At 40.8% G+C, this 27,779-nt stretch overlaps 1 protein-coding gene across 1 annotated transcript in view; it reads right to left on the reverse strand.

The window, feature by feature from the left end:
• Positions 1-7,583: 7,583 nt before the first annotated feature.
• stab1 (stabilin 1) overlaps positions 7,584-27,779 on the reverse strand; it is a 187,077-nt gene continuing 166,881 nt past the window's right edge. The window contains exons 60-69 of the mRNA XM_067998609.1: positions 26,400-26,544; positions 24,786-24,919; positions 23,344-23,509; positions 23,100-23,206; positions 22,893-23,012; positions 17,020-17,172; positions 12,559-12,660; positions 11,186-11,326; positions 10,419-10,538; positions 7,584-8,688 (exon numbers count right to left, since the gene is read on the reverse strand). Of these exons, the coding sequence (XP_067854710.1) occupies positions 8,635-8,688; positions 10,419-10,538; positions 11,186-11,326; positions 12,559-12,660; positions 17,020-17,172; positions 22,893-23,012; positions 23,100-23,206; positions 23,344-23,509; positions 24,786-24,919; positions 26,400-26,544 (1,242 nt within the window). The 3' untranslated portion in view covers positions 7,584-8,634. The remainder of the gene's footprint in view (positions 8,689-10,418; positions 10,539-11,185; positions 11,327-12,558; positions 12,661-17,019; positions 17,173-22,892; positions 23,013-23,099; positions 23,207-23,343; positions 23,510-24,785; positions 24,920-26,399; positions 26,545-27,779) is intronic.

Below are 27,779 nucleotides of genomic sequence, written 5' to 3' on the forward strand. Positions count from 1 at the left end.
CGGAAGAGTAGAGGGTGTGAACCAGGGTAAGAAGGCTGGAGGAAGTTACAGAAATATGATGCTGCAACTAAAGTAACTAATCTCTGTGGTGGGGAAGCTTTTAGAAATGATAATCTGGGGCAAAATAATAGTCACTTGGACAAGTGTGGATTAATAAGGGAAAGCCAACACAAATTTGTTAAAGGCAAATCGTGTTTAACTAACTTGATTGAGTTTTTTGACGAGGTATCAGAGGGTTGATAAGGGCCATGCAGTTGATGTGTATGTGGACTTTCAAAAGACGTTTGATAAAGTGCCACATAACAGGCTTGTTAGCAAAATTGAAGCCCATGGAATAAAAGGGGCAGTGGCAGCATGAATGCGAAATTGGCTAAGTGACAGGAAACAAAGTGGTGGTGAACAGTTGTTTTTCAGACTAGAGGAAGGCATACAGTGGTGATCCCCAGGGGTCAGTACTAGGACCACTGCTTTTTTTGATATATATTAATGACATGGACTTGGATGTACAGGGCACAATTTCAAAATTTGCAGAAGACACAAAACTTGGAAGTGTAGTAAACAGTGAGGAGGATAATAATAGACTTCAAGAGGACATAGACAGGCTGGTGAAAGTTAACGCAGAGAAGTGTTAAGTGATGCATTTTGGCAGGAAGAATGAGGAGAGGCAACATAAACTAAATGGTACAATTCTAAAGGGGGTGCAGGAACAGAGGGACCTGGGGGTATATGCGCACAAATCTTTGAAGGTGGCAAGACAGGTTGAGAAAGCTATTAAAAAAGCATATGGGATCCTGGGCTTTATAAATAGAAACATAGAGTGCAAAAGCAAGGAAGTTAGGGTTTGGCGAGAATGAGGAACTGAAAGTTGATAAATCTCAAGGACCTGATGATCTACATATCAGAGTTTTGAAAGAGGTGGTTATAGAGATAGTGGAAACATTGGTTGTCATCTTCCAAAATTCTATAGATTCTGGAATGGTTCCTGCAGATTGGAGGGTAGCAAATGTAACCCCACTATTTAAGAAAGGACGGAGAGAGAAAATAGGGAACTACAGACCTGTTAGCCTGACATCAGTAGTAGGAAAAATGCTAGAATCTATTATAAAGGATGTGATAACAGGACACTTAGAAAATAATAATAGGATTTGGCAGAGTCAACATGGATTTATGAAAGGGAAATCATGTTTGACAAACCTATTGGAGTTCTTTGAGGATGTAACTAGTAGAATAGATAAAGGGGAACCAGTGGATGTGGTGTATTTGGATTTTCAGAAGGCTTTCGATAAGGTCCCACACAGGAGGTTGGTGAACAAAGTTAGAACACATGGAATTGTGGATAATATACTGGCATGGATTGAGAATTGATTAACAGACAGAAAACAGAGTAGGAATAAATGGGTCTTTTTCAGGTTGGCAGACTGTGACTAGTGGGGTACTGCAGGGATCGGTGTTTGGGCCCCAGCTAGTCACAATCTATATCAATGATTTGGATGAGGGGACCAAATGTAATATTTCCAAGTTTGCTGATGACACAAAACTAGGTGGGAATGTGAGTTGTGAGGAGGATGCAAAGAGGCTTCAAGGGGATATAAACAGGCTAAGTGAGTGGGCAAGAGCATGGCAGATGGAATATAATGTGGAAAAATGTGAAGTTATCCACTTTGGTGGGAAAAACAGAAATGCAGAGTATTTTTTAAATGGTGAGAGATTGGGAAATGTTGATGTTCAAATGGATCTGGGTTTCCTTGTACATGAGTCACTGAAAGCTAACATGCAGGTGCAGCAAGCAATTAGGAAGGCAAATGGTATGTTGGCCTTTATTAGAAGAGGATTTGAGTACAGGACTAAAGATGTCTTACTATAATTATATAGGGCCTTGGTGAGACTGCACCTGGAGTATTGTGTACAATTTTGGTCTCTTTACCTATGAAAGGATATATTTCCCATAGAGGGAGTGCCACGAAGGTTCACCAGGCTGATTCCTGGGATGGCGGGATTGTCATATGAGGAGAGATTGAGTAGACTAGGCCCATATTCTCTAGAGTTTGGAAGAATGAGGGGTGATCTGATTGATACATACAAAATTCTTACAGGGCTCGACAGGGTAGATGCAAGGAGGATGTTTCTCCCGGCTAGGGAGCCTAGAACCAGGGGTCACAGTCTCAGAATAAGGGACAAGCCATTTAGGACTGAGATGAGAAATTTCTTCACTCAGAGGGTGGTGAATCTTTGGAATTCTCTACCCCAGAGGGCTGTGGAGGCTCAGTGATTGAGTACATTCAAAACAGAGATCGATAGATTTCTAGATATTAAAAGCATCAAGGGATATGGGGATAGTGCAGGAAAATGGTGTTGAGGTAGAAGATCAGCCATGACCTTGTTGAATGGCAGAGCAGGCTCAAGGGGCCGGATGGCCTACTCCTGCTCCTATTTCTTATTTTCTTAAGTTGAACCTTTATAAAACACTGGTTCGGCCACAGCCGGATGGAGTATTGTGTCCAATTCTGGGCACAGCACTTTAGGAAGGATGTGAAGGCCTTAGAGAGGCTGCAGAAAAGACTTACTAGAATGGTTGCAGGGATGAGGGACTTCAGTTAAGTGGATAGATTGGAGGAGCTGGGGTTATTCTCCATAGAGCAGGGAAGGTTAAGAGGAGGTTTGATAGACGTGTTCAAAATTTTGAAGGATTTAGATAGAGTAAATAAAGAGAAACTGTTCCCAATGGCGGAAGGGTGAAGAAGCAGAGGACACAGATTTACGGTGATTGGCAAAAAATTGACATGAGGAAAAACATTTTTACGCATCGAGTAGTTATGATCTGGAATGCACTGCTCAAAAGGATGATAGAAGCAGATTCAATCGTGGCTTTCAAAAAGGAATTGAAGGGAAAAAATTTGCAGGGCTATGGGGAAAGAGCAGGGGTATGGGACTAACTGGATTGCTCTTACAAAGAGCCGGCACAGGCTCGAAGGGCCTCCTTCTGTGCTGTAACTATTCTACGATTCTGTAATCTGACCCATTGTGGATTGACAGGTCATTTTATTTGGTCTTACCTCAATTTGTTAACAAAACTGGATTGAAAACAAAACTGTCTGCTGATCTATTTACTATTACTAGTGGATCTACAGTGGTGTTGCTCATGGGTAGTCTGTGATATGGAGCTCAGTATGATACTTGCTAATCTGGCCTGCCCCTTTTAAGGCTGTTGCTCGAGTATTCCCTGCAGGAACCCAGGTAACTGTAGCTGCTTGTTAAATTTTCAGGTCAATTAGAGGTCAGTAAATTGCTGATAAGTTTCAGGCTCCAGGTTGAAAGGACTCATTTTCTTGTTTTTGTTGTTTAATTTGTTTTGCATCTGTAACAAAGAGTGACTCCTGGAGTGTGATGGACATGCCCTAATTGCGTTATATTAAAGCTGCTAATCTACAGAGGAAGCCCTGTGTTGTAATCTGTGATGAAGATTTACCAACACTATGCTTTTTTGGTTTATTTTTAGTAAAGGTTTTGAGGTTCTGCTTTACATTAAGTTTCTAATTTCTTGGTTTATTTATAGATTAAATGCACCGTATTTGTACGTGTCAGTTGTGTCAATCTGCACAATAAACTCACTGTTAAGCTGTCCCTACAGTAGAATTCTGACATGTGAGGTTCTAGTTTCAGTTGCTTTTTGTGTGTTGGACTTTGTTAATGAAGCCACCAAAAGATTTTATTGAATTCTTAATTTTGTAGTTTGTAGGGTGTTAGTGTTGGTAATATTGGACATTTGTAAATTTCAGGATCATTAAATGCACTGGAGTAAAACACATCACAATCAAATCCTAACCTGCCCTGTTGCTTCCCTCCCCCACTGCCACCCCCCTCCCCTCCCCCCCACCAGCCCTACATTCTGTCACACTCAGTTCCCTATCTGAGAAGCCAGGTATGTAGTTTGTTCCCAGGCTTCTGCCAGTAGCGTCCCAAACCAACCGCTTAGAAGTGTAGGACAATAATGGATCGACTTGCTCTGATTTCTTCTCCTTCCCTCAGAGAAAGGGAGCCTTCACCCACCCCTCACCTCCAAATACCAGCAACAATTGTGAATTCTTCACACGGGTCTCGCAAAGATCTTGTATTTTAATGGCCCCCTGTCACGACATGTTATTGGACTGGAGTACCACCCTAATTCAAATAACATTCCTTCTAAAACCAGTGCTCCAAGTTGCATAAACTGCAGAAGGACATGAGGGAGGCTGAACTCCTCAGTCACAAACTACCACAGACATGAAATGAAGTTTTACCAACAGCAGAGTGAGGCTAAATAGAAGTGGCTACCATCCAGGAATCATTTTAATTTTTCAGTTCAAACATTTATGTGGCTGTAAAAGGAATATGTTTTCTCTGCACTTAAAAAAAAACTACTGTAGTTAATAAAGATGTGATTAAAAAAAATAACAATACTGTACTTGATTATGAGCTTATTAACTGCAGTATTAACATCCAAAAACAAAAAAATTCACAAGATGTGGTTCAAATTTAGCACACTGGAGTTGTTTCAAATTTGTGTTTTTTCTGTTCTTGTTCAAAGCTTGGGGATTAAACCCAGGATGATGTAGACAGTCATTCAATTATCTGAATGTTTTGAGTCAGTTTTGACTGAAAGGATAAAGCCACCTGATAAGGCAGCTTAACGTCATCAGATTGGGACAAGGGCTAGGTATTCAGTGTCCAGTAAAGATGGAAAGATGACCACGGCCTGCATCCTTAAAGCTCAGTGATAAGTTGCTTGCTTTTGCGGGATTGGTAACTACTGCTGCCAAGTTCCTGCAAACGTTGCCCTGTAACCTTGGAGGTGTGCGGCGATCCCTCTGACCTTCATCTTCGCTCAGTGTCCTGACTGAGATTGAGAATTCGACCGATGGTAAATTGCAGCTGCGGACCATGTCTGACTGCTCTGTGGTACAGTGCTGTGATGCAAGTTAGTCCGGAAGTGCTGTGTTTCTGACCTCTTCTGTTAGATAGTTTCTTAGTTACAAATTCGTCTACTCCTCCCCATTACCTTTTTTTTTGCAGTATATAAAATCTATCCTGTAAAGTTTATGATTTCTTTTATGTTCCTTATGGATTAACCATTTGCACCCACAAAACCTCCCAGATTCTCCATGACTATTGATGCAACTCCACAGTAGATCAGCAACAGCCACATTTTCCCTTACCTCCTGAGGTGAAGTGCCTCTTCTCCAAGACGATCATCCAATTGAGAGACATCAAAGCCCATCCAAAATTTCAAATCCTGATCGAGGCAATACTTTTCTTAAAATCTTAGCTCATTCACAATTTCAGCATCGTCACGCAATCTTGAAGGAATGCAGGTTTTTAGGTCGTGGACCTCTTGAAACAGGGTAACGGAGAAATATAAGTTGTGCTATTTTGCCAATTTGCACAAAGTCTAGTTCGTGGCACTTTGTAATCTGCAGCTTCTGTGCCTGTTTGTCATGAAATGGAAAAACCTTTTACGTGGGAAGTGTTTCCTATCTCACAAATGAGCTGATACCTGTCTACATGTTGCTCGTGTTTTTCAAATACCTCAGTCGTTACTTTTGTGTTCTATGAATCAAATGTTTGACCTGAGCTGAATCGATGTTGATAATGTGGAGAAATTGAAGCCCGCACTCTTAGTAAGTACCAGTGAGATGTAGCTCTGATACCTCGGTTTGTAAAAGTGCGGCATCTTGTTCTGTTTGTGTCCTGTAGCACATTTTATGGTATGAACTGTTATATTAGTAGATAATCAAAAGTTCTCCAGTGTAATACTAAACATGCATAGTGGTTAAAGTGATTTTAATTGGTTTATTTTGTGTATTTATAGGCTAATTTTTTAAAACAATGTTTTAGAAGGCTCAGAGTAAAAATGTTGTGATGTTGTGTCTTTATGTAATGTACCTTCCTGAAATAATAAACTAGGAAAAAGGGCTGAGGAATTCATTTTGATTATAATATAAACTATTATTGGGCTGGATGAAGTCACCCAAAATTTTTTATTTTCTATTAATCCAGTGAAAAAAAATGTAAAAACGGATTATATGGTTTGGATTTTTACTCCGAGCCAGGGTGAGGGGGAGGATTTCCTGATTGGAAACCTGGACGTCCTTACAATTTTGACGTCTTTTAAATGTTATCTGCAGGTTTCCCGCGTGACAGCCACATTGACAGGCTGGCTGCCTGTCGGACAGGAAAGCAGCCAAGGAGCGGATGCTAGCAGGTAAATCTACATCGGGGGCTTGGGTCCGTACATCAAGGAGGGGGGTCGATCATTGGTAGGGTGGGGGGGGTTTGGAGACATCGTGGGGGTCATTGGACATCATGGAGGGGGTCGGAGACATCGGGGCTGGGTTGGAGACACGGCGGGGGGAGGTCGGTTGATCTCGCGTGTCTGATCGCGGCAGATGTTGGGTCTGGAGGAAACACTCCTGCTCCTACTGGCCCACAAGAAGTGCGATAAAGGCACTTACCTGTTGATCCAGCCCTTCTCGCCTCCTCTTACACGACGTGAATCAGAAGGCCAGGGAATCCCGGCCCCCAGGAGTTAAAAATAAAATGCTATTAAAATGGAGGCCCGCAGCCTCCTTAAAAAATGTTACTGACCAATCCGCCTCCTGAGAGCAGATTGGTCGCCCGCCCCCTGCCAGTCTCCGTTAAAATTGGAAGTAGGCGGGTTGGGGTCGGGTTTTACATTTTTACAATTTTTACCTTCCCACCCCCCCCCCCCCCCCCCCGCCCCCCCAACTCACCCGTCCTTGGGGGTTAAAATTACCCCCAATATGTCAACAGTGAACTGCAAAGTTGGTCCCTCAAACTGGTAATTAAGTCAGAAAAGCTAATTCATAATAAGTGCCTACACGCTTACATATAACTGTGGTAAGTGTCCAGACAGTTACGCAGTTACCATCCCCTGTATATTGATCATCCTTCAGGTCAGCTATGATTAGTTCAGTTATGAAGCTGCCAGTAATATTTTATGTTGAACAATGAAGGTAATGTACAATTGATAATTCTTGAATTTCAAAGATTTAGTTACATTAATGTCGGTTCTTACTCCATAGGCACTTTACAAAAAATTTGCTATCTTATTTATGTTCATACTTTAATTATTAAAAATACACCAGGACACTGCTTCAAGACTACTAATTCTGATGTTGCAAAAGACATAAGATTTCTTGATTCTTTCATCTGTTGTACCACCCCAAAAGTTAGCAATTATGCATTAAAATTACATGGTGTACTGTGATTTATAGCAGTATTACATGCACCACAAGTATCAAATTTATAACATTCAGTATTAATATTAAGGAGTTGAGCTAACGGCTAACATTTTGAAACACCGCCACCCAGTGGTACATTCTAATATGTGCAAGATTTTACTTCAGAAAGCAATGGCGTTTTACCCATTCTAATGGATCATCAATGTCATTCGCAAAGAACTGAAGTGACCTGAGGAATAACTCCGAGTGTAACACCCTGGAGGTCTACATCACCTGGCATGAAGCCCTTGTTAATTATCACTGCTCAGTCCTGGAAAACAAAACATTCATGCAGACAATTAAACATATTAATAAAAACTCATTTATTTCTTGAAAAATTTGAGGTCTGGTATAAACATGAACCAGGGTGTTTTTTGGAAAAATGAAGCATTAGTGAGGCAGGCCACCACAACCTAATCTCAATAGCCATTAGCCTTTTTTTGCTCAGTGCTTTATTGTTGGGTAAAATCCAAGTCCTGATATTTATATTTCTTCAATACAAATGATTTTCATTAACTGCTCCTTCAACACTTTATCCCACTCATTTTAAGCTAAAACTCCAGTTTTTGAAACACAGAATTCAAAACTAGATTGAGCAAAAGGACTTTATAATAGGTATGTTAGTAGGATAGAAACAAAAACTGCAAAATGTTATAGATCAGAAACTACACAATGGGTCCATCAGCATCTGCAAACAGAAATGGTCAGTTAGTGTTTTGGGTAGATACACTTCATCAGAACTGTTCGACTGAAGGGTCGCCACCCAAAATGTAACTCATTGTTTTGTGTTTTCATTTCTGCCAGACCTGCTGAGCATTTCCACCATTTTCTGTCTTTGTTAGTTATCACTGTCCTCTTAATGCATTTTTAAAATGTTGTAAGTAAGAACATGAAAATTCAATTGACATTTGACTACTTTAAAATATGGAATATATACAAAAAAAATGAAGTTTACAATGTCCTAATTACACACCTGCTTGTAAAAAGATGAGTATCAGAACTTTATATATATATATATATATATAGTGTTATCTTTGACTATTAGTACAAAATGAAAAAATAAATTTTCAGTCTTTCTAGAGTCACCTGACTATTGCAAAAAAATTGCAAGTGAAACTCAGTGGATTCATTCCACATGTTCCTCAGTGACCCCAGCAGTGAACGCACACATCAATAGAAAAAATAATCAGACACCAAGTCCAACGATTCTCCTTTTTCATTACTAATGTACAGCCCCTCCATCAGTCAGAGCCTTCCATTTGTTCAGAGTCTGTTTTTCCCCCCATGGCATGGTAATGTGCTGCACTAAAACTGGACAGTAATGAGCTGATAGTAAAAAGTGGTGAGGCCTGGCTTCTCAGTCTTGTAGAATGTTCTGCGTGTCTGAATAATATCCATATTCATCATTGTCCTGTATTTAAATACAAATTTTAAAAAATCAGCATATCCTCATGAATGAGTCCTATTTTTGTTCAGCACAATATGTTTAAACAATACACTTGTATATCTAATATATCAACAACTGTCACTTTTCTTTGGATTGTATTAGACCTTCTCAATGCTAAAGTAAATAATACAAATGCAGATGTCATTTGTATCGACATAAAAGATGCTTTTATTTAGGAACTGGTTTCGCTATTTGTTTTAAGCAAGTTGCAAGTAAATCTGTGATGATGTCCTACAACTTGAAACATGTGACCATGCCATTTAGTATTCCCTGCCTCTCAAGCAGAGAGTTTGTGCTTTAAATATCATTTGTACTGGCCATTTAATATTCATAGTTTAAATCCTGGGATAAGTCTTTTACTCAGAGTTTTCTTCTTTCATCAATACTGTCATTAGAAGTCACCTTAAAAATGCTCTCTTTTAATGGCTGTCTTTCCTGGAATCTCTAAGAGCTTGTGTTTCACAAGCCATTCACTGTCGAGTTATTGGTGTAGTTTGCAGAAACGACCTTAGAAACTGATACATTCACATCCAGTAACAGAAAACGAAAAAAACGATTTTCATTTTTTGGTTTAGAAGTTTGTCAAGTGCTAATATTGTGTAGAGGGAGGGAATAAAATGTCCTACTGGAGATGGTGTACAGTATGGAAGGCATTTTGCTGCCGACTTTCACTATTCCTTTTTGGCATGGTTTATTAGTAACTAATGGTAAATAGAAACATGTTCAAAGTTAATACATTTAGATAGTAGTGAGGTGTATTGGTACAACAACAGTAATGGTAGACAGGTGGCATAATGCATTGGTACACCAACGCAGTAATGGTAACCAGGTGGCATAGTGCATTAGTACAACAGCACAGTGATAGTGGCAAGGTGGCATTGTATATTGGTATACCAACACATAGTGATAGTAGCAAGGTGGCATAGTGCATTGATACTGCGTTGTTATGATGGTAGCCAGCTGTCTCAGTGAGCTTGGACACTAACATGATGTACCTTGAAGTGATACAATATAGATTTGTGCCTGTGATTTCCTCACATAGTGAGTTCCAATCTTGAACTGCCTTCAGTGGGATGTCTTAATCAAAGACACAATCACTGGCACTGATCTCGCAACACCACCTAGCAAGTAGAAAGTTTGGTAAAGCTTTGGCAGCAGATTGCCTGTCCATTATCTCACATGTAAATGATGTGTGACTGGAATGGCATCCTAAAGAAGGAAGAAAATAATAGAGGACAAACTAAATCATTCTAGTGATGTACCCTCAAATGTGTGGGAACTTCTCTCGCCTCTCGTACTGAGACCAGCAGGAATCTATGGAAATTTAGCAACATTTTAAATATGCTGAAGGCAAAACTTCAAACCTTCTCCTTTTCCCTGACTCTTATTTATTGATCACTCGCCATATTTTGAATCCTATTGCTATACAACAGCCAGTAGCTTGAAGGCTATAATGCTTTTGTTAAGCCATTTGATTGGATGTGGGTCTTGGGGATTTAATACCAATGTCTTGTAGCTGATTATTTAGGAATGTGATTTATAATAGAGGAAATTATTATTCCAGCAGTTTGTTTTACACATACTTTAAATTTCCAAAAAAAACTAATTGTGTCTTTTAACTTGCAACTGAAATTCTATGCAGTACATATTGAAAACAATTGGGTGTACCTTGTGTAAACTTATTTACTACGTACCTCAAAAGGCTCTGTTGTATTATCTGTAACTGTACCATATGCACCATACAGTGGATTTGGCACGGAAACCAAAGCAGGATTATCCTCTGGCCTGGAGCCCATACCATCATCATCGTCAGCCTAATAATGGATGCAAATTAAAACTACGTTTTTTTTGTCTTAAATGCACTTTGCCGTACACAGGGGTCCAACTATCCCAACTCTTTTTTGGTCAGTCTGGTATCTGACATTTGGAGAAATCCATCACCATGTTTCAGTCTCCAAATCAAGCTACTTGGAAACTACACCTCGCCCAGTAAGGAAAGCACACACTCTCCCAGTAGGGACACATCTGATTTACCCAAATCTAAAAATCCCAGCTGCAGGTTGGCAGAGCCAAGGCCTGGGAACCCAGAAGTGTGAACCAGGATACTTCTGGAGTGCACCCATTTAAAACTTTGCAGCTTACTAGTACAAAGCACTGGTATTTGGCTTGTTTAATTTCAGATTGAATCAACTTTAAGACGATTAGTCTCACAGCATTCAGCTATGTGGAATTTCATAGAACACACATGAAACTCTGCAATATTGTAAGGAATAGCATAGGTTTCTCTTAAACAAGGATCACACAATTCAGGAATGATGCCAGTTCCAGAATTATGGAGCAGGAGTCTCTGTCCATTCTTGTAGGCAGTTCCAGACTAGTACTACTGAGATTCTGTACATCAACATGGGCCGCAAAGAAGCAGTGTCAGGAAGTGATCGAATTATGATCTAATTTGACATACCCTGAAGTATTGAAAACGGAAACCCTCATTCCTGCGCCGGAGACAAAAACTCATGCCAACAATGGCAGCAATCAAACATGCCAATCCCAGAAATAATGCTGCACCAAGGACAACGTGGGATGACTTTACAGAAGCTATAACCTGTAAAGCAAGGGGCTTTCCTGATTAACAAGACTTCACATTTATACAGTTATCAATGGATCAAAAGCACGTCTTCTACATGATACAGTTCTTGTAACATCATACTAAGATTTAAAGACACAATTATATATCTCAAAATATACTTTACGGGGTTGAACTGAGATCTTTAGAGACTAATAAAACCTTTCTCTAATTCTTAATTTTGTTGATTTGGGAACAAGTATAAGTTCAGAAATAAAAATAGAACAAAAGCCCAAATATTAAATTGGCATACAAGTGATTAGCTCTCTCAACATGATTCAATATTTGAATTTGTATCTATTGTGGCACATTTTCTCTCCTTTACTGTCTCCCAGATCGTGTAAGCTTGACCGTGGGTGAGGGGACAGGTGAGTGATTGAAGTCACCTTCTCAGACTTCACCCACACTGCTCCATGGCCAGTCAATCGTTAGTGCAGAATGAGGATCCAAGTGGGAACCCCCGACTATTTTCTCCTCCCCTTCCATCAACAAACGCCTTGTCTGTCTTGGTATTACAGATGGTGACCCAGCTGAGTTGGCAGTTCATCATCTGGAAGAGGCCCAAGTGCAAGTAGCAGCTGAGGCTGGGTTTGAAAGATGGGAATTCCAGTCTGTGGTCCTGTTTGCTAACACAGTGTACCACGGGCCACTGACAGTGGTTCAGTTTTTATATGAAATGGATGTACATTTCTCCCCATGAATACATTTAAAGGGAAGGATGGATTGTGTGCTTAAGGTAAAGAATGTCAGCCGTGCGGAATGGAACATTTTTCAACTTTCTTCATTATCAGGTACTCCCAGATCAAGAATAGCACAAGTTAGTTGAAGGATGAAGCTCCCTACATTCTGCTCCCAGCAATACACCTTCACTCCTAATTCAAGACTCCAAAAAGGCCTCGCCCCACTGCACTAGTGAGATGTTTCCATTTACACCAGCAGTCATTGAGACCTCTCTGTTCGAGCTTGATAACTGGTGCTGAACTATGACTAGTTTTCTGTTGTGGCCTCACATCCACTCGGAAATGGATTGAGACTGGACTCTCCCATTTCAGTATAAATAAAGAGGGGATGCTTTTCATCGGATCAGTCTGGGGTGGAGTTAATTCTGAGTCTTAGAGTTGGAAGAAGTGTCTAAACCACTTGAAAGTTTCAAATATTGATTATAATGAAGGAAGCCTACTGGTATCTACAATCTCCTGTGAAACACTTACCGGACGTGGAGCTGTTAGAGGTCCCTCTATGACATGAATAATTCCATTGCTGGCAACTATATCCCATTCCAAAATGTGCCTGCCATTCACAAGCTTTGAACTCTGCCATTATGAAAGTAGAGTTAGTTCAACAATCAATTTGATTCCAGTTCAAACTACAGCAAATGAGTCTGAGCTATCACTATCACCACTGTCTCTGTCCAAATGTAGTCACCATTGGTGGTGGAGCTTTTGAAAAAGCAAAACAATAAATTTTGTCCTGTCCTAAAATTAACTGTGTATAATTCATGAATTTTTTAAAAATGCTTCATTTATCATTGTAAACCACTCAGTAGATTTTACAATTGGATAGAAAAAATAGTTATAACACCCTTTAACACAGCCAAACAATCTAACCTCCTCATTAGATAATTAAACAAGCCTTAATGATTCTGCCATTATTTATGTTACGAGTAAACAGGACATAATATCAGGCTTGTTGTATGTGTGAATATGGACATCAGTTAAAGGGGAAGAAAAGAAAGGGCAAGTACTTTCCCATTCAGAAGGTTGTTCATCTTGGTGCCTTTAAAAATCAGAAATACTTAACCAAAAGTGTTTTTTCACATGAAGAGAAAGTAGCAGGATGCTGCCATCTAATTTAGTTTGTTGTAGAGAAATGAGTGTGAACATTTCTTGCAAAGCACCAAAATCATGTACTAAAAGAAAGGAGCAGACACTGCTCGTTGTCAGTGATTTTAGTGCATTGCAAGAAAGCTTCACATTCACTTCTCTGTAATAGATATCATCAACATGAAGTCACCAAATTAAATGGCAGAATCTAGGTTCCCATTCCTGTCATTAAAAAATAAATTTCTATAAATGTTTTTTTACATTTAGACACAAAGGCTAACAACCAGGGAATATTTATGTGGGAAAGTCCTTGATTCCTACACTTTCCTTCCCCTTTAAACATTGTCAAAAGGAAGCTGTGGCTGGTCAGCTATCATACTGATTCTATTTCTTTTCATTTTCAGCTAGTAAAATAATTATTGCCGTGTTGTTAATCCAATTTACATTTGAAGACTGAAGGGTATCATTCAACAAAACAGTTCAGACCTGATCCATGTTATATCCAAGTTCCTATCCTGTGCTCTGCAAATTCAGCACTTACTTAGCACAGGTACGGAATAGTAAGCATCAGAGATGTGTTCATGTACTTGAAACCAATGCATTTGCTCAAAATTCCTCTTTAGTAAAGGCATTAAGTCATTATGTGAAATGGGTTAATGCCTCCACAGATATTGCAAAAGAAGAAACACATTAAATGCCCATATGCTCGTACCAATGACGTAAAATAAATGCGGATTTCTCAAAGAAATGGGGGCTGTGTTCTGAGAGCCACTTGCTTGTATATTTAATAGCTTGCTGGGGTCTGGGATTGTTCCTATGGGCTGGAGAGGGGCCCATGTAGTGCCTATATTTAAAAGGGCAACAAGTCAGAACCTGGAAACTATAGGCCCTTTGGTTTGAATTCAGTCATAGACAAGTTGCTAGATCATTAAAGATGGACTTTATGACCACTTGAAACAGATGGGGTTATTTGGAATCTCAGCTTTGGCTTCTGGAAAAGATGGTCCTGTCTCATGAACTTGGTTGAATTTTTGAAGAAGTTATAAAGTTGGTGGATGTTGGAAGCCATGGTGTATCTTGACCTTCAAAAAGCTTGTGATAAAGTGCCACGCAAAAGACTACAAGTAAGGTTGAGCCTTGTGGGATTGGCAGACAGATTTTGGGCTGGCTAGGGAATTGATTGTATTCTCACAAACCGAAAATAGTTATTAATGGCTGTGGCTCTGCATGGGGTCTGGCCACAAGTGGAGCCTGTAGGTGTTGGGGACGTTGCTCTTTATCATCTTTATCAGTGATCTGGATGAAGATGTTGAGGAAACTATCCACAAGTTCATTGATGACACAAAAATATGTGCAGGTTTAAGGACCTTAGATGATAAAAATAGATTACAGATGGATGTAGATGCGATAGGGGAATGGGCTGATATCTAGCAAATGTCTTGTAACAGAGATAATGTAGCATGATGCACTCAGGTATATACTATGCAGGATTGTGTGTTCAAGGCTGCTGAGCAAGAGAAGGATCTGGGGGTTGTAGTACACAAGTCATTGAAGGTCCATGATTAGTGCTGCAAGGCCATTGTAAAAGCAAATAGGGTGTTAGAAATATATTGTCAGAATTATTAAATATAAATCTAAAAATACTATCCTTTGTGTAAAGCCATGGTCAGACCACATCTATAATACTGTATCCAGTTTTGCTCCCCATACATGTTGGGAAATATAAGCCCTGAAAAAAGTTCAGAGAAAGGCCATTAGATTGATACCTAGTTTAAGGGTCTTCAGCTATCAGTATAGGATAAGAGAGCTGGGGCTTTGTAGTATAGAAAAGCATAGACTTTTTGGGGTCATTGGGGGTTGTCACCCAGGCAACTTAGTCTCCTGGGGGAGTGGGGGTGCAGCATGGGGGGGTTGGGGGGTGATGGTGTGCAGAAGTTATGTCATTCCAGGACATCCAGGATGCGCTTGATAGACCAGCTGGTCTTTTCCTGTTCTTTTTTGGGTTTTTTTGTATGTTCTTCATCTCAGAGCCTAACTGTAATAAATCACCACCTAAACTGAAGAAAAGCAGCCTCTAAATAATGGTTACATTGTTTGTTACTAAAGTCCTATTCATTACCAAATGTAACTAAGATTTTCAGCTGACATGATCTTTACTATTCAATTTACAACATAATTTGTTTGAAATTCATTAATCCCACCGGATATGTAATGTAATATGCGGGCAAATTTCCAGCCAAATATCTCTTCAAATGTGTTACTAATTTACATACATAAATTATGTCAAAAGTGAAGTGAGGGAAATTTTTGAATTAAACCCTATCTAAAACACCTCAGTGCCCATTTTGAGATTTAGTCCTCCCAGCTGGTAACTACACTCATTATAAGCACATGGCAGGAAATTGCAAGTAAACAGCTGTGATTTTTTTGTCCATTAAAATTAGTTCAAAAATCACCTGCAATGCATTTCCTGTGAGTGAGGCTCATTGCTGCGGGCACAGGATCACAGAATCTGCCCTATGTTCTGAGCTGTGTGGCTGGAATATGGAGAAATCCAGTGGTAATGTTACTCACTAGGGAACTGTGCCATTTTGCCTTTTTTCTGGTTCCTTTCTCACTTGATTGTGGAAAGCCCTCTCAGTAAAAATGATGCCAGGTAGGGCATGCGATCCAGAGTAGCGGGTTGTAAAATAACCTTGTAATTAAAGCATTATATTTTGAATACTGTAACCTACAAGGAACTGTTTTATTGGGAAATCTGCCCACTATAAAGCATTCAGTCAAGGAAAAAATCTGGAAAATTGCCACTGGGCAATATGGTCAATTAAGGAAGAAAACAGTGGTATGAAGAATAAGCAGAATGCTCTTCAACAAAATGTAGTAAAACAGCGCAGTTACTAGCCAGAGTTCCAGTTACAAATATATTACTAGGTGCTGGGATGTGGGTTGGGTCTGTCAGTGTCCAGGTAGGTTAACTCTTTGGGTGTGTGGGGGACACATCCGGGAGATGGTTCTGTGTTTGAAGTTTTGCCCTTTTGTGTTTTCGGGACTGGCAGACTTACTGTCTATTTCCAGGATTTCCTGTTTTCATTTCAGACCTCCTGCATCTTTTTCCTGGCCTGGACTTTTCCCAGCTTTTCACTATCCCAGCTGCATGTATGTTTCTTTTTCCTAATTTTTTTTCATTCCTTTGCTAGGTGATCTTTTAGATACCATCTAACAGGTTCCTCCTTTCCATTATGTAATTTGCAGGTTATTTAACCACTAGCTTCCTCTCTGATGGGAGTATCTTGTTATCTTCCCCTCCCCCTCTTTCTTTTTCTCTCTCTTCCATCCTACAAAGAGGCTACATTATCTTTCAGTTTTTAGTTCTGAGAAAGGGTTTTACACCCAAAACCTGACACCTGTTTTTTCTCTTTACAGATGCTGACTGACCTGCTGTATATTTCCAGCATTTTCTATTTTTATTTCAGATTTCCAGGATGTAAAGGATTCAGGTGTGAATAAATTATTGAAATTCTCACTGAGTTTTCTTTTATACACACGTGAACAGTGTAAAACTAGTAAAGGAGTGCACTCCAGGTGGAGACCAATTAAAAGAAAACTACCTTCCAGGAAGCCCATTTGCAGGACTAACAATCATTGATTATCACAATCAGTGTTAGCACTTTTTTGTAACTGTACCTTGCTCTACATTGTCAACATTCTGAAAATCTACCATGTAGCAATAAAAAGGACATGGCAATGTTTCTTCTAAATGTGTTACTGCTAGAACTAGAAAGGTGTATGGTGCTTTAAAATGGGCACTGAGCTTTGTCTTTCAATAGAAAAGCTTGGTATATCACTTACATTGAGAAGAGTGTGATTTGCAGATGCAGTTTCAACAATAAGAAGATCATATCCTAGTCTGGATGAAATGAGTGTATGATCAGTCAACTCATCATAGTAAATGAAACTATTGTTCTTGGAGATGTGGTTTTCGAGATCCCTCCATGGTAAGGTCTAGAGACAAGAAGAAATTGTTTAGAGTAAATCTCACACCAAGATTCTGCAATTGCAATAAGCTACAATTGTCAGCCTGACCCAGTTGGTAACACTCTTTGAGTCAGAAGGTTGTGGGTTTAAGCCCTACTCAGACTTAGCCCATCGCCTCGCCTGCCACTCCAATGCAGTACTGAGGGAGTGCTGCATTGCTGGAGGTGCTGTCCTTCAGATGAGACATTAAGTTAAGGCACTGTCTGCCAGTACAAGTGGATGTTAAAGATATCATAGCGCTACTTGAAGAAAAGCAGAGAGTGTTCCTGATGGTCTTATTAACAACGCTCTCTCAACCACCACCCAGAAACAGATTAATAGGTCATTCATTGCATTGCTGTTTGAGGGATCTTACTGTGTGCAACATGACTCTATGTTTGTCTACACAACAGGTCACTCACAATAATTCATTGTAATTGGAATGCTTTGAAATGTTTCTGAGAGATATGTGCATATAGAAAGATAATTTAAAGACACCGGAAGTATACAGCATAATTAACCAGACATTAGAAATTATTGTTATGAGGAAAGACTTGAAATACTATTTGCATTGAAACAGAGAAGGCAAAGAGGAAATTTATTAGGTTTTTGAAATTGTGAATAAGGAAAGAGTTGGGGAGTCAGTGCCAAGGAGCATCAAGTTAAGATTATCACTAAGAGAATGAGGAGATAAGTTTGGAGACATTTCTTTGCACAGAGAATTGTTGCAGCACGGAGAGCAGAGACCATTGCAACTTTTAAGGGAAAAATGGTCAAATATTGAATGCAGAGGAAGATACAGAGCCATGAGGAGAGAGCAGGACAGTGCGATTAGTTTTGGATTGCTGTGGCAAAGAGCCAGCACAGTATTGTTGGGCTGAATGTTCTGTCAATGCTAATCTTTATAATAGTATTGGAGAAATTATTCACATAGTCTTTGAATGCACAATACGATAAAATTTCTGCTTGTGTGCTCCCAGTGCAGAGCCTTGCCTGCTGGAACCACATATTGGGAAGTTGTGTGTACATAGCCCATGCTTTTCTATCCAATAAAATTAATGGATGGCAAATCATGGGTTGAACTTAGGGGTGTGGGACTAATTGGATAGCTCTGGCGAAGAGCTCTTTCAAAGAGCCGGCACAGGCACGACGGGCTGAATGGCCCCCTTCCGTGCTGTATGATTCTATGATTTCCTGTTATGTGGTCCTGGCAGGCGAGGCTCTGCACCTGGAACATATAAGTGGAAAATTTACCCTAATGTCTAAGTTACATAGGGTTTTCAAAGTAGCCTGCAACCTTTAACATTACTGGAAAAAACAGCTTAAGGGGAAATAATGAAAAGTGAGTCTTGGACCTTAAAATATTATTTTTGTTCACCTACCTATTTTATTCTTAACAGGTTTTAAAACACTCTATAGAGATGCCCTCACAGGAATGCCGAGATTCTGAAGCATGGTGGATGGTACTAACCCTACACAAAAATCCTTAGGGCTCCATTCACGAAGATACGCATTTTAAAGGTTATATAAGGTATTGGTGAGACCGCACCTGGAATACTGCATACAGTTTTGGTCTCCATACTTAAGAAAAGACATACTTGCTCTCGAGGCAGTACAAAGAAGGTTCACTCGGTTAATCCCGGGGATGAGGGGGCGGACATATGAGGAGAGGTTGAGTAGATTGGGACTCTACTCATTGGAGTTCAGAAGAATGAGAAGCGATCTTATTGAAACATATAAGATTGTGAAGGGGCTTGATCGGGTGGATGCGGTGAGGATGTTCCCAAGGTTGGGTGAAACTAGAACTAGGGGGCATAATCTTAGAATAAGGGGCTGCTCCTTCAAAACTGAGATGAGGGGAAACTTCTTCACTCAGAGGGTGGTAGGTCTGTGGAATTTGCTGCCCCAGGAAGCTGTGGAAGCTACATCATTGAATAAATTCAAAGCAGAAATAGACAGTTTCCTAGAAGTGAAGGGAATTAGGGGTTACGGGGAGCGGGCAGGAAATTGGACATGAATTTAGATTTGAGGTTAGGATCAGATCAGCCATGATCCTATTAAATGGCGGAGCAGGCTCGAGGGGCCGATTGGCCTACTCCTGCTCCTATTTCTTATGTTCTTATGTTCTTAAATGCAACTCCATTTGCCCTTTCTTTTTTTAAATAGGCATTGTTGTATTTAATTTCAATGATGTAAAATGGAGTATTATTGCTTTAGGTTCAAAGTGATATTACCAGCAGATTGAAGGCAAATTTCAGGTACAATGAAAATAACTTGATGGTTTCCTCACGACATGAGTTTCATCCATATTGAAAACAAAGCTTTCCAAGCATAACTTTATACAAAGTGGAGTATTTTATACAATGCTCTGTTCAGCTAAATCTCTTCTAAAGTAGTGCATGATAACTATGTAAAACGAATCGCATCACGTGTTTTTTTTTGTGACACCATATTCCTGGGATTGTCAACTCTGGTTGGAAACATTCCTGGAGATTTGATCATGTGACATCTGATCTACAAATGTTATTGCATTTATCTTGTAACAGTTGTGTCCTTTGTAGTTGACTATTTTTGCTCGTGGTTTCTGGTGTTGCTGGTGTGAAATTTAAACAGCCGATCATGCTTCTGGAGGCAACACATGGGGGAGAAGCCCCCGATTCCGGGAAACTCCCGGTTATTCCAGGAGGATTGAGAACTCTACTTGTTCCTAATGACCCAGCAAAGAAGCCTTTCAGAACTAGGCCAGCAGATAAAAATGGTGAAACCGTGAAAGGAAATTCACATGTTGTGTGACAAGCTCCGATAACCAGGAGGCCACCCGTGAACAGGGGAAGAGGGAAACCGAGGGTGGGAAAGAAGAAAAAACGAGGGTGGGAAAGAGAAAAAACCAAGGAACCCTTCCCCATTTCAGAGACCCTCCCATTTCAGAACCCCCCCCCCACCCCCGAATGCCGGGACTCCCCAAATGCCGAGACTCCTCGATTCCCGACTCTTCAGCCTCCTCCTGACTGCACTCCACGAGGTCACAGCTCTCTGTGGGTGACGTCACCAAGCCAGAGGCTTCTCCAACAGTAGCTAGTGATATCACAGAGCGGGGGGTGGGAGTGTGGGGGCGCGCAGCTCCCGCATGCGGGACTCCCACCGGCAATTAAAGCCGGCGGGATGACAATTTAAATACTTACTTACCTAGTTGAGGTACTTGACAGACCTCATTGACTGGAGATTTTGGCAGGGGTGCAATTTTAATGGATCCTCAGCATGTTTCCCATGCTGTGGGAAACACTCCCTGTTGGAGCAGACGTGTTTCAGTCAGCAGCCAGTGGGAGATGCAAAGGATTTTTTGACAGTTGGGGGGAATACCTCATTTATTGCAGCAGGGCATTCTGTCACTTCAGATGAAGTTTTGGCTGCAATACCTTTGTCTTTCCACTCAAAATTATTAATTTATACCCCAAACTCTGCTGTGCAAACACATTTACCTACTTTGCGGACCCCCTCAAAATCACACCGTCAGGATGGGGGGGGCGCCATGGCTGCATTCATCACTTCATCCGAGGACGAGCAACATCACCAGCCTCGCCAGGCATGCCGTCCACCTCCGCCATGTGGAGCTCCACAACACAGTGCTGCGCCACAGGCACCTGTACAAAATAGTCGTGCAACTACACATACACCCATTGTAGGGTGACCCAATGGGTGGCATCAAGTGTGGGTGTTCATGGAGAACCTCATGAGAGGGATTTATTGCACAAGCCAGTCAAGAATGGCCAAGACATGGCAGTAGTGGTGACAATATAATATTTAATGTGAGTTGAACCAAAATCAAATATAAATAAAAAACATGACAAACCGTCAAACACCCTTGTGCATCCCCTTTGTGTTCACGAAACCTTTGCCTTACGCTTCCTACTACTCATACGTGATGCATCTCCTGTGGCTGCAGCAGAGGTAGTGGCAGGTTGGGTGATGGTGACCGTGAAAGAGATGCATCAGAGGGTGAGTATGAGACAGAGCCATAACATTGTATGAGGATTGGGTTAAGTGGTATTGGTGGGATGAGTACTGGGGAGGTGAGTAAGTGCAAGTAAGTTGAGGATGAGGTTTGAGTGGGTGTGAGGAGTGATGTGATAGAGTAGTGTTGGCAGTGCAGAAGGAGTTGGGGGGTGGGGGCGGTGATGTGGAAGACAGAGTGTAGGAGAATGAATAAGTGTGCTCACTTTGGCTGACCTAGTTAGGTAATTGAAGCGCTTCCTGCACTGTATCCAGGTGCGGGATATGTTGCTGGTGCTGCTGACCTCTTCTGCTACCTCGAGCCAGGCCTTCTTGGTGGCAGAAGCAGGCCACTTCCTCCCGTCCGCCGGGTAGAAGATCTCTCTCCTCCTCCTCACCCCACCCAATAACACCTGGAGTGAGGCAACATTAAACCTGGGCGCAGCCTTTCCCCTGGACTGCTCCATGCTGTAATTTTGGCTGTTTGCTGCAGGAGCAGCATTGGAGGACTGCCCCTTTAAATAGGGCTCCTCCAGCTGACAGCCTGTGATGCGGATGCGCAGTCCGCCCACTGCACAGGTTTCCAACGGGAAACCCAGAAGCCAAGGTAAGTGGCTTCAATTTACCCATGATCGTGTGGGGAATGTACCAATTTGACTGGGCAGGTTACCCACGTGCCCAGGCGCCCCCCCCCTGCTGCCAACCCACCTACCTGGTAATATCAGGGCCATTGACTCATTGCTGATGTTCAGTTCTATGGGTGGCAGCTTCCTCCTGGTACCTTGCCTTCCTCTCCTGAAAGCATTGTCTTCGTATTGGAGTAAAGTTCCATAGGTGCCAGGTGCCATCCGATACTTTGCTCAAGTGACTATTATTTATATGTGAGCCTTGAAAGTGAGTGTTGGCAAGCTATTTGACCGTGGAAAATATCACAACTGAGATTAATCCTGTCCTCATCTGACATTCACGTGTATAGTGCAAATGGGAGATGTTAGATAAGAGTAAAAATCCTGGTTGATTTTACCCTCCTGTAGCAACCCTATCATTGCACTGCCTAATGTAGCAAAACAATTGATCAAACCTTGCATCTTTCTGGTCTGTATGGATGAGCTACTCGCTGCATAAACTCCTTCAGCTGGCAAATCATGATTTCTTTTTTTAAAAAAGAAACCCCATTACACGGGAATGACTTTTGATTTTACCATGATTAACAGTGCAGGTTTCCATATGATTCTTAACCTTCCAAGCGTATTGTCTCTACCGCACAGTGCCTCAGGTTTGCACAATAGTTGCTTTAAGATATTTTATGGATTCAAAACCAAGCTTCACTGGCCTAGAGAGGTAGCCTCAGAACAAATCTGCAATTAGTCTTTGCACACGTCTGCCTGGCATCAGTTAGTCGCACTCAATTGATCCTCGTTCTTCCACCCATTATTTATGTTCTATTTCTATATTAGTGCAGATTGTTTTCTCACAAACTCCCTAATAAAATTGTATAACTACGTAAAGGACCAGTCACAGCAGACAGATTAGCAACTGCAAGCATTAATCCTCATTGAAGAATACCTCTTCACAACCGTATAGATATTTGATTGAATTCTTTAACCAGCATCATCAATTGTAAATAAAATTCCATGTCACTTCTGTCCTTGACAATTGTATATTTGGTTTGTTTTGTGCAGGAGCAAGAAATGTTCAGCAAATGCAAAATTTCTTACCTCATTTTCTCCAAAACTAGAGTCTAACGGAACGAACAAGGTTTCATTGGTAGTCCCATCTGACAGGAATTCTAGGAATTCCATTCCTTCTTCAGTTGCATTGGCATAATCCAACAATTGCTAACAAGAAACAGCAACAATCATATGCACTGTAGACCACACTTGTAAAAAGCACTGCAAATAAAGTTATGTAGAAACAATACTTACTGAATAAAAGACTGAAAAACTGGAGTAACTGGAGAGCACTTCCACAAGGTTTCCATTGCAGGAATAGCCATCACCCACAAAGTCTTCCTCACACACACACTGAATATCTATAAAGCAATTGTGACAGAAAAACACTAACTAATTAGTGTACCATAAATAGTATGCAAATCAAATACTGATTTAGGTGTTCTACTTAGAAAAAAACGTAAACTTAGCTAAGCAATGAATTTAATTCCTCGCTTACCTCGGTCTCTAAAGCAGTAAGCATCCCAAAGCTCACTGAGATTTGTTCGCACTCCGTAATCAATGATACCAATCTTGCTGGAGCCACAGTTAGGGTTGGAGTGGGTTGTGGGATACCCTGCCTTCATATCAGCCATCCATCCAACTATACAGAGGTGGTAACCAAACTGTGCAGGATGAATCAAGCAAACAGTCAATCAATAGCTCATGAAAAGCCCATTTAGTTACGGGGAACCAATATTCTGTCACCCAGTTACATAGTGATGAATGGATACCTCAGCTTTATTACCAGGCCACAGTTAATTCTAGATAAATTTTATATTTAGTATATGTTAACTTTATTATATTTTGTAAAATATAAAATTGCCATCAAATAATCATTTAATATTCACTGTGCTAATAGCAGTGAATGTGGTCCTGGAAAGGATGTGGGATATCGATTATGTTTTAGCATCGTATTAACATTAATGGGAACATTGATTTTAACTTCACTTGTGACACCCTCAGCATCATCAGCCCAGGAAGTGGAAAGATCAGCCAGGGTTACACAGAATTATATAGAATTTACAGCACAGAAACAGGCCATTCGGCCCAACAGGTCTATGCCGGTGGTTATGCTCCACACGAGCCTCCCCCCACATTACTTCATCTAAACCTATCGACATATCCTTCTATTCCTTTCTCACTCATGTGCTTATCTAGCTTCCCCTTAAAGGCATCTATGCTATTCACCTCAACCATTCCATGTGGTAGTGAGTTCCACATTCTCACCACCCTGAGTAAAGGAGTTTCTGCCAAACTCCTTATTGGATTTATTAGTGACTATCTTATATTTATGGCCCCTAGTTTTGGACCCCCCACAAGTGGAAACATCTTCTCCATGTCTACCCTATAGAACCCTCACTTCTCTTTTCTACATAAAAGAGCCCCAGCCAGTTCGATCTTTGCTGAACAGGTTCTGCTCCAGATAGGGGCACCTGATGGAACTGCGCAAATCTGAAGACTGGATCAGGCTCAACTGTGATGCCCCTCATGAATAAATAACCTGCTGCCATTCACTGTCCAGTCTCACACATAAAGGACCTAAAGGGCTACTGGCCACCCATGGAATCATGTCAGCATTAGTCATCATCTTTGGAAGAGGAGGAACAAGGGGAGAAAATCTGAGGGAAAAATAAAAGGAGAATGACACATGAAGATAGTGGGACACCACCAACAGCAAAAAGATGGTGGGGTCAGTGCTGCTTTCATTTTTACTGGGTCACTTCCTCCCTGCCAGCCTGGTGAAATTCCAGTGGACGTATACATGCAGATGTGATCGAGCACATTTACCTGGGGGCACCAAACAACTCTCTGCGCCACTGAATAAAATACCATTTAAGGCACACACATGCGCACATAAAATTGACCTCTGCTAAATACCTTGTTTGTATAGACATTTACCTGCTGGGCAGTAGCAAGTTGATCAAAACTTGCCAGCGTAGCTCCCTCAGCATTGCAGGCAGCAGCTGCAACTTCAAAGGTAAACTTGTACTTCCCACTGGCTGACTGCAAATGGAATACTCCAGCTGTTTTATCTGGAAAAATGAACAACATCGCTACGTACATGGATCTAAATGTCTGGTGGTTATTCACAAAATGACCATGCTATGATTTTCATTGCTGAATTATGTGTCATTCCCATGAAACCTCCAATGGAAGTGTATCCCAGCTGTTGTACAATCAGGTCAACTAAGATTGTAAACACGAGAAAATGTTGGCTACAACCCTGCATTATCTTGGGCCAGTTCTGTGTGTCCCAGCGGTTTTCTGGCAGCTCACTCAAGTGTCTTTTCTTCACTAGTGAGCCTAGCCACAGCTTGGATTGTCAGCCGGCTATCGAATCCTAGTGGGGCATCATAGCCAAGCCCAATTCTGACCTGACCTGATAGCCATGCACATGCACTTTGAGCATGGATCACTAAACAGTAACCGGGAGGGGGGATTCTTTGTTGATTTTATTCCTTTCCGTAGGATGGGACAGTGAGACGAATTAAGAACAGAAGAAATAGGAGCAGGAGTAGGCCATACGGCTCCTCAAACCTGCTCCGCCATTCAATAAGATCATGGCTGATTTTCGACTTCAACTCCACTTTCCCGCCCGATCCCCATAACCTCTGGGGTAGAGAATTCCAAAGATTCACAATCCTCTGAGTGAAGAAATTCCTCCTCATCTCAATTTTAAATGGCCAACCCCTTATCCTGCGACTATGCCCCTTAGTTCTAGACTCTCCAGCCAGGAGAAACAACCTCTCAACATCTACCCTGTCAAGCCCTCTAAGAATTGTATATGTTTCAATGAGGTCACCTCTCATTCTTCTAAACTCCAGACAGTATAGGCCCAATCTACTCAATCTTTCCTCATAGGACAACCCTCTCAGCCCAGGAATCAATGTAGCGAACCTTCGTTGCACCACCTCAAAGGCAAGTATATCCTTCCTTAGATAAGGAGACCCAAACTGTACACAGTACTCCAGGTGTGGTCTTACCAAAGCCCTGTACAATTGTAGTAAGACTTGCTTACTCTTGTACTCCAACCCCCTTGCAATAAAGGCCAACATGCCATTTGCCTTCCTAATTGTTTGCTGTACCTGCATGCTAACTTTTTGTGTTTCTTGTACGAGGACACCCAAATCTCTCTGAACACCAACATTTAATAACATTTAATAGTTTCTCACCATTTAAAAAAATTGTACTTCACCTACTACTGCCTCAGCTGAGGACAGAGACTTTCCAATTTTGAATGGTTGTGCAAGAACAGTCCTTCTGCACCACCAGCTGAATTGCTGAATGTTGACAATGTTATATTGGTTTACAGACTTGTGCAGGTGTGTGCTCTTGTTTCACGTAGCGATTATTAAAAAAATGACTTAAAAATGCTGCCTGGGTTGATGCAAACAAAAGCACTGTAGTTATCATACAGTATCCAAATAATGTTTTATGTAACCTTCTTCAAAATAGCAGACTAAAGACAATACATTAAATAAAATGATGCAAGGTAGAAAAATAAATTCTCACCTTGGAAGTGGAGATCAATGCAAAAGGCATTAGGATGACAAAGGTCAATCATTTCAAGGCAGCGATCAACGGGAGGTTTGGCATTTACCAGACACTGGATACCATCACCTCGAAATCCTTCTTTGCATTCGCACCTCCGTTTGTTCTGTAACAGAAATTTCATAACTAAATTCATAACTATTTCCTAAACTACTCATTAAATATGCAAAAACTCAAAGATTTTTTAAGAAACTACAAATTATGGACATTGCAGTGGTTGTCACAAAATTATTTCAAAATGTGTCGCATATCTTTTAAGAGCACAAATTCATTGCATAACACAAATAAACTGGAAAAGCTCCCAGCAAATTTAATAGATCTTGGATATTGCAGCAAATACAAAATTATTTCTGTAAAATAAAAAATCCTTGACCCTGAAATTACAGATAAGCATCCCCTTGAGGAAGATGAGAGAGGAATTTCAGACAAACACATGATGCATTTGTCCATTAATATTACACCACCTAATTACAAGACCCTCCATGCAATTTTGCAAAGCAGTTTATTTTGGATTCATTCCTTTTTAGACTTTTATTTTCTAACTCTATTGAAATATCTTTTGCCAAAATGGTGTTTCATTCACTGCTTTCAAAACGTCTCTTCGGCACCACACAGTTCTCCTTCAAATGAGAGTCTGGGTAGGTAGGACTGCAAGATTCTTCATTACTCCCTCAAACACCATCCAAGATATGTCAATAATAACTGTATTTTCATGGTGTGGAATGTCCGTCAATCTGTGGCCTCGAAATTGTTCACTTTGACTCCAAATGTATGACATCCATTTGGGTGGCGGATGGCTGACTGTTAGCAGTTTGTATGTGAAAATAAGATCCTTTTTCAAAGACTAGTCTGAATATTTTCCTTTTACCAACATTGTCTCATATAGAAAGCACAGCACATTCAAAGCATTTTGAACAAACGCAGCAAAACCAATTTAGACAGAACTCCAACTTGGGTGTGTAAAATGTGCATATCAACATGCTTAATTGTGCTGGTACAATTGGACTCTCTCTGCTTCTCTTATTTTTTCCTGGATTGTCCACAGTGTGTTATAGTTTCTTCATCTATCCCCGCCTTCATTCTGCCATATTCTCACATCCTTTTTCAGATTCTGGAATTGTCAGAGTGGGATGCAGGTTTTACCTGCGTCTCTTCTTGTGAAAGAACACCAACATCTCTTACCTGTGGAACTCTCTCCAAGAGTGTTATTCCCTGGAACCTTGATCTTGTCCATATGCTCAAATGCAAAGTTAACCATCACTTGCTGAAAAAGATGCTGAAGTATGCATTAGGCTACAAGAACTCTGTGACTGGTGTTACAGGTCAGACACCCATTATAGA

This window comes from Heptranchias perlo, chromosome 17, assembly GCF_035084215.1.
Source record: "Heptranchias perlo isolate sHepPer1 chromosome 17, sHepPer1.hap1, whole genome shotgun sequence".
Lineage (NCBI taxonomy): Eukaryota > Metazoa > Chordata > Chondrichthyes > Hexanchiformes > Hexanchidae > Heptranchias > Heptranchias perlo.